This window comes from Lipotes vexillifer, unplaced genomic scaffold, assembly GCF_000442215.2.
Source record: "Lipotes vexillifer unplaced genomic scaffold, Lipotes_vexillifer_v1.1 scaffold528, whole genome shotgun sequence".
NCBI lineage: Eukaryota > Metazoa > Chordata > Mammalia > Artiodactyla > Lipotidae > Lipotes > Lipotes vexillifer.
In genome coordinates, this window is record NW_006794582.1 from 2,077,359 (window position 1) to 2,088,965 (window position 11,607).

At 44.4% G+C, this 11,607-nt stretch overlaps 1 protein-coding gene across 1 annotated transcript in view; it reads left to right on the forward strand.

Moving 5' to 3' along the window:
* FGD2 (FYVE, RhoGEF and PH domain containing 2) overlaps positions 1-11,607 on the forward strand; it is a 35,153-nt gene that overhangs the window by 14,531 nt on the left and 9,015 nt on the right. Inside the window, exons 10-14 of the mRNA XM_007467297.1 lie at positions 429-508; positions 594-624; positions 1,046-1,138; positions 8,434-8,565; positions 8,598-8,679. Coding sequence (XP_007467359.1) covers positions 429-508; positions 594-624; positions 1,046-1,138; positions 8,434-8,565; positions 8,598-8,679 — 418 coding nt within the window. The remainder of the gene's footprint in view (positions 1-428; positions 509-593; positions 625-1,045; positions 1,139-8,433; positions 8,566-8,597; positions 8,680-11,607) is intronic.

Consider the following 11,607-nt stretch of genomic DNA (forward strand, 5'->3'; position numbering starts at 1 on the left):
GGGGGGGGGGGGTCTGTTGGATCTGTGAATTGGGTGATCAATTCCTTCATTCACTCTATGGGGTAAAAGTGTCTTGTTCTAGGCTGAGCAGATATCTGGTCTTGAAAAAGCTGTGTCCCCAAACCCAATTTGTGACCCAGTTTCCATTTTGGGTGACGCCTTTGTCAGGAGCCGTCACCCCTACCTCACACTGGGCCAACTTATCTGCTAAAGTTCCAGGAGCCCTAAGTCCCATTTGCTGTACAGAGTGAGGCCAGGTTGCAGGCGCATTTGCTTGGCTTGATGGGATTAGGGAGCAGTTGAACAAGCTCCCTATCCTTGTCTCTAATTTGAATTGTCCTTGGGGCACAGTTCACCTACCTCCCTGCCACAGTGCCTGGGGGGCGGGTGGGCGAGTCTGAGCAGTCTCTCCCTCCCATTCCGAGCAGGTGCGGGAGCTGACTGACGCCGAGTTCCCCCACTCCTTCCTGGTGTCCGGGAAGCAGCGCACCCTGGAGCTGCGGGCCCGGTAGGCAGGCAGGCTGAGGGCCGGGCGAGATGGGAAAACTGGGAGGGGCTGCTCTCCTCAACACCTGTGTTCACTTTCCGAGCAGGTCCCAGGAGGAAATGATCTCCTGGTTGCAGGTATCAGAATGCTCCAGGGCCCCTAGGATTCCGACGTTGCTACCCAGGCTGTGGGGGAGAGAGGGATGCTCTGTGTGTGTGTGTGTGTGAGTGCACACCCGCCTGCTTGCTCCCTGTTCTTCCTCAAAGTTGCTCTGTAGTAGTTGGAGTCAGACCTGGGTTCAAATCTTGCTGCCTCTCACTGCCTAGCTGGGTGGCCTGGGGCAAGTCACTTAATGTCTCTGAGCCTTAGTTTTCACATCTGTAATCTGGGGCTAATATTTTCTCCTCCCTTAAATCAGGCAATGTGCACTTAGAATCTAACGCCTAGCACCCAGTAGGCTTTTAGCAATGTTTGTGGAATGTGTAGATGGATTCACAGATGAGTAAGCCCTTCCTGCCGCCTCCCAACCACCTCCCTGTGCTCTGCCCCTTGCCCCAGGCCTGCCAAGCCGCCATTGACCAAATCGAGAAGCGGAATGAAACCTTCAAAGCTGCGGTCCAGAGCCCTGAGGGAGACACCCAGGAGCGGGAGGTAAATGAAGGCTCTGTATCCCTCCTGGAGCCGCCAGCCTTACACAGGAATGATTCCCTCTCTTTGTTCTACCTAGGCCAGCTTGGAGGGCAGGAGAGTGTCACCCACCATGAATGATTTGAAGGGATCAGGGGAAGCTTACACACGCCAACAACACCCTACTCAGAAACTCAATGCCAAAGATTCCCCCATTAGCAAAAAATTCCTTTGGGAGGCTTTATGTGCAACTACCGCTAGGAAGGATTTTACATCTATATGTATAACTTGGGCTGTGGGGGTGGTGTGTGTGCAGGTTTGTGTTTTTCTTTTTTCTTTTTTTTTTTTGCTATCTTTCAAGAGTTCTTTATTTATCTCTATTAATTCATGCTCCAAGGGCAGGTACTGGTCCTCAGTTTGAAAGAATCAGAATTGACTATGTCAGCAAATAAAAGCAAATCAGTCTCTGAATCTTTTATAATGTGCAGTGAGTATGTCTGCCCTATGCTCTAGAGAGACAACATCTATTTTCAAGGCTGATTGCTATAGGAAGATTCTTGAAAAGACAGTCCAAAAAAAAGGAAACACAAGAGACCCTAGGAGAACGGTCTCCCAACATTTATCTTTTTTTTTTTGGGAATTTTAAATTTAAATTTTATTTATTTTTTTATACAGCAGGTTCTTATTAATCTATTTTATACATATTAGTGTATACACGTCAATCCCAGTCTCCTAATTCATCCCACCACCACTCCCCGACCCCTGCCACTTTCCCCCCTTGGTGTCCATACATTTGTTCTCTACATCTGTGTCTCTATTTCTGCCCTGCAAACCAGTTCATCTGTACCGTTTTTCTAGGTTCCACATATATGCATTAATATACGATACTTGTTTTTCTCTTTCTGACTTACTTCACTCTGTATGACAGTCTCTAGATCCATCCACGTCTCTACAAATGACCCAATTTTGTTCCTTTTTATGGCTGAGCACTATTCCATCATATATATGTACCACATCTTCTTTATCCATTCGTCTGTCAGTGGGCATTTAGGTTGCTTCCATGACCTGGCTATTGTAAACAGTGCTGCAGTGAACATTGGGGTGCATGTGTCTTTTTGAATTATGGTTTTCTCTGGGTATATGCCCAGTAGTGGGATTGCTGGGTCATAAGATAGTTCTATTTTTAGTTTTCTAAGGAGCCTTCATACTGTTCTCCATAGTGGCTGTATCAATTTACATTCCCACCAACAGTGCAAGAGGGTTCCCTTTTCTCCACACCCTCTCCAACATTTCCTGTTTGCAGAGTTTCTGATGATACCCATTCTAACTGATGTGAGGTGATACCTCATTGTAGTCTTGATTTGCATTTTTCTAATAATTAGTGTTGTTGAGCAGCTTTTCATGTGCTTCTTGGCCATCTGTTTGTCTTCTTTGGAGAAATGTCTGTTTAGGTCTTCTGCCCATTTTTTGATTGGGTTGTTTTTTTAATATTGAATGGCATGAGCTGTTTGTTTATTTTGGAGATTAATCCTTTGTCCATTGATTCATTTGCAAATATTTTCTCCCATTCTGAGGGTTGTCTTTTCGTCTTGTTTGTATTTTCCTTTGCTTTGCAAAAGCTTTTAAGTTTCATTAGGTACCATTTGTTTATTTTTGTTTTTATTTCCATTACTCTAGGAGGTAGATCAAAGAAGATCTTGCTGTGATTTGTGTCAAACAGTGTTCTTCCTATGTTTTCCTCTAAGAGTTTTATAGTGTCCATTTAGGTCTCTACATTTACATTTAGGTCTCTAATCCATTTTGAGTTTATTTTTGTGTATGGTGTTAGGGAGTGTTCTAATTTCATTCTTTTACATGTAGCTGTCTAGTTTTCCTAGCACCACTTATTGAAGAGACTGTCTTTTCTCCATTGTATATCCTTGCCTCCTTTGTCATAGATTAGTTGACCATAGGTGTGTGGGTTTATCTCTGGACTTTCTATCCTGTTCCATTGATCTATATTTCTGTTTTTGTGCCAGTACCATATTGTTTTGATTACTGTAGCTTTGTAGTATAGTCTGAAGTCAGGGAGTCTGATTCCTCCAGCTCTGTTTTTTTCCCTCAAAACTGCTTTGGCTATTCGGGGTCTTCTGTGTCTCCATACAAATTTTAAGATTTTTTTGTTCTAGTTCTGTAAAAAATGCCACTGGTAATTTGATAGGAATTGCATTGAATCTGTAGATTGCTTTGGGTAATATAGTCACTTTCACAATATTGATTCTTGCAATCCAAGAAAATGGTATATCTCTCCATCTGTTTGTGTCACCTTTGATTTCTTTCATCAGTGTCTTATAGTTTTCTGAGTATAGGTCTTTTACCTCCTTAAGTAGGTTTATTCCTAGGTATTTTATTACTTTTGTTGCAATGGTGAATGGGATTGTTTCCTTAATTTCTCTTTCTGATCTTTCGTTGTTAGTATATAGGAATGCCAGAGATTTCTGTGCATTAACTTTGTATGCTGCAACTTTACTAGATTCATTGATTAGCTCTAGTAGTTTTCTGGTGGCATCTTTAGGATTCTCTATGTATAGTATCATGTCATCTGCAAACAGTGACAGATTTTCTTCTTTTCCAATTTGTATTCCTTTTTTTTTTTTTTTTGGTACATGGGCCTCTCACTGTTGTGTCCTCTCCCATTGTGGAGCACAGGCTCCTGACACGCAGGCTCAGCGGCCATGGCTCACGGGCCCAGCTGCTCCATGGCATGTGGAATCTCCCCGGACCAGGGCACAAACCCGTGTCGCCTGCATCGGCAGATGGACTCTCAACCACTGCGCCACCAGGGAAGCCCTTGTATTCCTTTTATTTCTTTTTCTTCTCTGATTGCCATGGCTAGGACTTCCAAAATTATGTTGAATAATAGTGGCGAGAGTAGACATCCTTGTCTTGTTCCTGATCTTAGAGGAAATGCTTTCAGTTTTTCACCATTGAGAATAATGTTTGCTCTGGGTTTGTCATATATGGCCTTTATTATGTTGAGGTAGTTTCCCTCTGTGCCTACTTTCTGGAGAATTTTTATCATAAATGGGTGTTGAATTTTGTCAAAAGCTTTTTCTGCATCTATTGAGATGATCGTATGGTTTGTCTTCTTCAGTTTGTTAATATGGTGTATCACATTGACTGATTTGCATATATTGAAGAATCCTTGCCTCCCTGGGATAAATCCCACTTGATCATGGTGTATGATCCTTTTAATGTATTGTTGCATTCTGTTTGCTAGTATTTTGTTGAGGATTTTTGCATCTATATTCATCAGTGACATTGGTCTGTAATTTTCTTTTTTTGTAGTATCTTTGTCTGGTTTTGGTATCAGCATGATGGTGGCCTCATAGAATGAGTTTGGGAGTGTTCCTTCCTCTGCAATATTTTGGAAGAGTTTGAGAAGGATGGGTGTTAGCTCTTCTCTAAATATTTGATAGAATTCACCTGTGAAGCCATCTGGTCCTGGACTTTTGTTTGTTGGAAGATTTTTAATCACAGTTTCAATTTCATTACTTGTGATTGGTCTGTTCATATTTTCTATTTCTTCCTGGTTTGGTCTTGGAAGGTTATACCTTTCTAAGAATTTGTCCATTTCTTCCAGGTTGTCCATTTTATTGGCATAGAGTTACCTGTAGTGGTCTCTTAGGATGCTTTTGTATTTCTGCGCTGTCCGTTGTAAATTCTTTTTCATTTCTAATTTTATTGATCTGAGTCCTCTCCCTCTTTTTCTTGATGAGTCTGGCTAAAGGTTTATCAATTTTGTTCATCTTCTCAAAGAACCAGCTTTTAGTTTTATTGATCTTTGCTATTATTTTTTTGGTTCTATTTCATTTATTTCTGCTCTGATCTTTATGATTTCTTTCCTTCTACTAATTTTGGGTTTTGTTTGTTCTTCTTTCTCTAGTTCCTTTAGGTGTAAGGTTAGATTGTTTATTTGAGATGTTTCTTGTTTCTTGAGGTAGGCTTGTATTGCTATAAACTTCCCTCTTAGAACTGCTTTTGCTACATCCTATAGGTTTTGGATTGTCATGTTTTCATTGTAATATGTCTCTAGGTATTTTTTTATTTCCTCTTTGATTTCTTCAGTGATCTCTTGGTTATTTAATAACATATTGTTTCGCCTCCATGTGTTTGTGTTTTTTACAGTTTTTTCCCTGTAATTGCTTTCTAATCTCATAGTGTTGTGGACAGAAAAGATGCTTGATATGATTTCAATTTTCTTAAATTTACCAAGGCTTGATTTGTGACCCAAGATGTGATCTATCCTGGAGAATGTTCCGTGTGTACTTGAGAAGAAAGTGTAGTCTGCTGTTTTTGGATGGAATGTCCTATAAATATCAATTAAATCTATCTGGTCTATTATGTCATTTAAAGCTTGTGTTTCCTTATTAATTTTCTGTTTGGATGATCTGTCCACTGGTGTAAGTGAGGTGTTAAAGTCCCCCACTATTATTGTGTTACTGTTGATTTCCTCTTTTATAGCTGATAGCAGTTGCCTTATGTATTGAGGTGCTGCTATGTTGGGTGCATATATATTTATAATTGCTTTAGCTTCTTCTTGGATTGATCCCTTGATCATTATGTAGTATCCTTCCTTGTCTCTTGTAACATTCTTTATTTTATTTTATTTTTTTAATTTATTTATTTTGCGGTATACAGGCCTCTCACTGCTGTGGCCTCTCCCATTGCGGAGCACAGGCTCCGGACGCGCAGGCTCAGCGGCCATGGCTCATGGGCCCAGCCGCTCCGTGGCACGTGGGATCTTCCCGCACCAGGGCACAAACCCGTGTCCCCTGCATCGGCAGACGGACTCTCAACCACTGTGTCACCAGGAAAGCTCAACATTCTTTATTTTAAAGTCTATTTTATCTGATATGAGTATTGCTACTCCAGTTTTCTTTTGATTTCCATTTGCATGGAGTATCTTTTTCCATCCCCTCACTTTCAGTCTGTATGTGTCCCTAGGTCTGAAGTGGGTCTCTTGTAGACAAGATGTATATGGGTATTGTTTTTGTATCCATTCAGTGAGCCTGTGTCTTTTGGTTGGAGCATTTAATCCATTCACGTTTAAGGTAATTATCGATATGTATGTCCCTATTACCATTTTCTTAATTGTTTTGGGTTTGTTTTTGTAGGCCCTTTTCTTCTCTTGTGTTTCCCACTTAGAGAAGTTCCTTTAGCATTTGTTGTAGAGCTGGTTTGGTGGTGCTGAATTCTCTTAGCTTTTGCTTGTCTGTAAAGCTTTTGATTTCTGCATTGAATCTGAATGAGATCCCTGCCAGGTAGAGTAATCTTGGTTGTAGGTTATTCCCTTTCATCACTTTAAATATGTCCTGCCACTCCCTTCTGGCTTGCAGAGTTTCTGCTGAGAAATCAGCTATTAATATTATGGGAGTTCCCTTGTATGTTATTTGTCATTTTTCCCTTGTTGCTTTCAATAATTTTTCTTTGTCTTTAATTTTTGTCAATTTGATTACTATGTATCTCGGCGTGTTTCTGCTTGTGTGTTTCCTGCCTGGGACTCTCTGTGCTTCCTGGACTTGGGTGGCTATTTCCTTTCCCATGTTAGGGAAGTTTTCGACTATAATCTCTTCAAATATTTTCTCAGGACCTTTCTCTCTCTCTTCTCCTTCTGGGACCCCTATAATGCAAATGTTGTTGCGTTTAATGTTGTCCCAGAGGTCTCTTAGGCTGTCTTCATTTCTTTTCATTCTTTTCTCTTTATTCTGTTCTGCAGCAGTGAATTCCACCATTCTGTCTTCCAGGTCACTTATCCGCTTTTTGCCTCAGTTTTTCTGCTATTGATTCCTTCTAGTGTATTTTTCATTTCAGTTATTGTATTGTTCATCTCTGTTTGTTTGTTCTTTAATTCTTCTAGGTGTTTGTTAATTCTTCTAGGTCTTTGTTAAACATTTCTTGCACCTTCTCGATCTTTGCCTCCATTATTTTTCTGAGGTCCTGGATCATCTTCACTCTCATTATTCTGAATACTTTTTCTGGAAGGTTGCCTATCTGCACTTCATTTAGTTGTTTTTCTTGGGTTTTATCTTGTTCCTTCATCTGGTACATAGCGCTCTGCCTTTTCATTTTGTCTGTCTTTCTGTGAATGTGGTTTTCATTCCACAGGCTGCAGGATTGTAGTTCTTCTTGCTTCTGCTGTCTGCCCTCTGGTGGATGAAGCTATCTAAGAGGCTTGTGCAAGCTTCCTGATGGGAGGGACTGGTGGTGGGTAGAGCTAGGTACTGCTCTGGTGGGCAGAGCTCAGTAAAACTTTAATTCACTTGTCTACTGATGGGTGGGGCTGGGTTCCCTCCCTGTTGGTTGTTTGGCCTGAGGTGACCCAACACTGGAGCCTACCCAGCTCTTTGGTGGGGCTAATGGCAGACCCTGGGAGGGCTCATGCCAAGGAGTTCTTCCCAGAACTTCTGCTGCCAGTGTCCTTGTCCTCATGGTGAGCTATAGCCACCCCCCACCTCTGCAGGAGACCCTCCAACACTAACAGGTAGGTCTGGTTCAGTCTCCTATGGGGTCACTGCTCCTTCCCCTTGGTCCCGATGCACACACTACTTTGTGTGTGCCCTCCAAGAGTGGAGTCTCTGTTTCCCCCAGTCCTGTCGAAGTCCTGCAATCAAATCCCGCTAGCCTTCGAAGTCTCATTCTCTAGGAATTCCTCCTCCTGTTGCCGGACCCCCAGGTTGGGAAGCCTGACATGGGGCTCAGAACCTTCACTCCAGTGGGTGGGCTTCTGTGGTATAAGTGTTCTCTAGTTTGTGAGTCACCACCCAGCAGTTATGGGATTTGATTTTATTGTGATTGTGCCCCTCCTACCATCTCATCGCAGCTTCTCCTTTGTCTTTGGATGTGGGGTGTCTTTTTTGGGGAGTTCCATTGTCTTCCTGTGGATGATTGTTCAGCAGTTAGTCGTGATTCCGTTGTTCTCGCAAGAGGGAGTGAGCGCACATCCAGGTTTGGGTTTTTAAAGTGCTTGAAAAATGTGAGACCAAGGGAAGGTGGAAGGCAGGTGGGGTGGTAGTTATCGAGAGCGTCTGTGACTTGATTTCAGATCTGAGCTCTGAACTCTGGCCTGCTGGGTGTCTTTGCTGAGTCCCTTGACCTCTCTGGGGCTCAGTTTCCTCACCTGTAAAATAGGGCTCATAGTAACTGACCTCCCCTTTACGTGGTCTTTATTCGTTCAGTCCACTTCATGTGGAAGGCACTGGGAAACATAGCACACATAATCTCTGCCACAAGCAGGTGGGTACAGGGGGTCCTGAAGTGCCCACCCTGCCACCCCACAGCTGCAGTCCGAGGAGCTGGGCCTCCGGGCGCCGCAGTGGGTCCGTGACAAGATGGTGACGATGTGTATGCGCTGCCAGGAGCCCTTCAATGCCCTGATGCGCCGCCGCCACCACTGCCGGGCCTGCGGCTACGTGAGTACCCACCTCGGCCTCTGCCTTCCCAGCTCAGGCCCTGCCCTCCCATCCCTGCCAACCCTGCCCGCTTCAACCGGTACAACCAGAAGCGCTGGGCGCTAACTGTGCCAGGTGTGTGAGTTACCTTGTTTGGACCTCATGGTGCCCACGTGTGAAGCAGGTCGGCTGTTCGCCCCATTCTGCAGGTAGGACGCGAGGCTCAGACAGGTTAAGCGACCTGCTCAAGACTATCCCCAAAGCTGACCCTATTCATTCATCTGCTTCCTCACCACCATTTCCCAAGACCCCCAGGGCCCAGCACCAGGAAATGGTCTCCAGTTCCTGGGTGGGGGCACCCAAATCCTTCAGCCCCTGTCGGGCCTTTCATCCACCACCTCATCAGCCCCACGCCTGTTACTCACCCACCCCTCACCGTCCTCTTTTCTTGACCGACCTCAGCTAACTGTCCCCTCCTCTTCTTGGCAAACCCTCAGCACTCCAGCACCTGCTCAGTTCTGCTGCTAACTCTGCCCGCCAGGTTCAAGCCTCAGCTTCCTCACCTGTACAATGGGGATTAGTAACACCTAGCTCCAGGGTGGTAGTGAGGACTCAACAAAAGAAGGTTCACCCCCTTCCCTCTCCTTGTCCCCCTTTCCTCCCCCCTCCTTAATCACTTGGGCAGCCTCACTCAGAGGAACAGCCACCAGCTGATTGAGGAAGGAACCACTCCTCCCTCTTGTCAGCTCAGGCCCAGTTAGTTATCAGAGGCAGATCTTGCTTTGCTTTTTAAGCACTTGCTGTACTTGAGCTGTTCTCTGTTGACATTACAACCCTCTCCATTTACTCTGCAAACAGAGAAGCCCTTTAATGACCTCCGTCTTTAATGACCTCAGGGGACAGGAGGAGACCAGCTGGGCAGGTTGGGGCCAGTCAGCGAGGCATCCCCAAATGTGTTAAACTGCAATCAGGACAGGCAGGCGGACTCTCAACCACTGCGCCACTAGGGAAGCCCCGTAGGGTATTTTTTAAAGCCCAAGAAAACCTAATTGGCATGATCTCTCTGGGGACCAGGCTGACCTGGCCATAAGTTCATTCCTTCATTCAACAAATATTTGTTGAACATCTTCTTTGAGCCAAATGCAGTACCTATACTGGGGGTACAGCAGTGAAGGAGATAGACAACATTTCTGCCTTCATGGAGTTTATATTCTTATTCAACAAAATACATGCATAAAAGGTAGAACATATCAGATGTGATGAGTGCTCAAATAGAGTAACAAACCATCCAGACTTTCCTAGTTTTAAAAGTAAAAGTCTTAAGTCTCAAGAAACCCCTCAGTTCCAGGCAAACCAGGATGGTTCATCACTCTAGTGGAAGAAAAAAAAGCAAGAAAGGGAGCAGAGGGGGAATAGGATGTGTGTGAAAAACACACAAGTTTGAAAAACAACATCAAGGAAAGAAGAAAGGGAGGGAAACACACAGATATCTGGGGGAAGAGCATTCTAGGTGGAGGGAACAACAAGTGCAAAGGTCCTGAGGTAGGAGCCTCCCTGGTACGTGCAAAGAACAGTGAGGAGGTCAGTGTGGCTGAAGTGGAGTGGGCAGGAAGGAGATCAGAGGAGAAGGCATCAAATCATCACTAAAATAAGGGTGGGGGGGGTCAGTGGAGGCAGGGCTGAATGAGATGGGGAGTCTTGGGGGGAATCTGATTTGTTTTAACAGACTCCCTCCTGCCGCTTGTTGGAATGGACTGAAAGGAATGAAGGCAGAAGCAGTTGAGAGGCTGCCACTACCATCAAGTGAGAGAGAAGGAGGCTTATATCAGGGTTGGAGCAGTAAAGGTGGTGAGAAGGGCTAGGATTCTGGGTATATTTTGAAGGTAGAGTGGAGGAGACTCCCCTATACAATGAATATGGTGGGAGAGAAAGAGGGAGCCAGAGGTGACTCTAAGGCCTCTGACCTGAGAACAAGGTGGTGGGGTGCAGCTGCCACTAACTGAGATGAGGAGACGGTGGAAGGGGAAGTTTGGGGGATAACAACACACCAGGAGCTCTCACGTGGACGAGTTATAGCTGAGGTGCCCACTCATGGCCTTGGCCAGTAGTCAGGTATCTGAGCTCAGGCACCAGGTCTAGGCTGGGGTTGTAAACATGAGAGCTGTCATCCAGAGACGGGGTTTAAAGCGTGTGTGTGAAACAGAAGGAAGGGGTCTAAGGACCGAGCCCCGTGCACCCCAACAGTTGAACTGTGCACATGCCCAAATTCTAGGCGTTAGCACCCTGACATTCTAGTTGCACACACCCCAACATTCTAACCCTTTGACCTGCAGTTACAATTCTTAGAATTTACCCCAAGGAGACATATCAGTGTGACAAGACTCACGCACATTATTTACAATAGTCCCCCAAACTGGAAACTACGTAAATATCCATCCAAAGGAGACTCAGCAAATAAACTTACGCCCATGGAGAGGGAACTTGTGGCAAACTGCTGCGTACACACAGTGGAGAACCGTGGGGCTGCTCAATGAGAAGGCTTCAATCTTAATGAACTCACCTAGGAAGATGCCTGTGAGGTGTTAAGTGGGCGATAACTACAGAAGGAGCTAACATTTTAAAACACTCACTCTGTGTCAAGCACTGAATTAAGGCCTTGGTGGAGATTATTGCACTTAATTCATAATAACATTAGAAGTAGACACTATACCAAATCCTCATTTTACAGATGAGGAAACCAAAGCAATGATGGTTGAGTAAAACTTGCTTGTGGTCACATAACATGGGGTAGAAGAGGTAGCATTCCAACCCACTGGGCTGTGGATGAAGATATTTTACATCTGCACCAACTAAAGGTGTACACAACGCATTTTACAAGTGGTGGTTTTGCTTTCTTCTTTACATGCTTGTGCTATTTGAATTTATTTTCAGTATGAGGTATTATTCTATAATCACAAGAACAAAAGTGCCTTTCCTGTGTTAAGGGAACAATAAAAGAAGGACCAGGGGCTTCCCTGGTGGCGCAGTGGTTGAGAGTCCGCCTGCCGATGCAGGGGACACAGG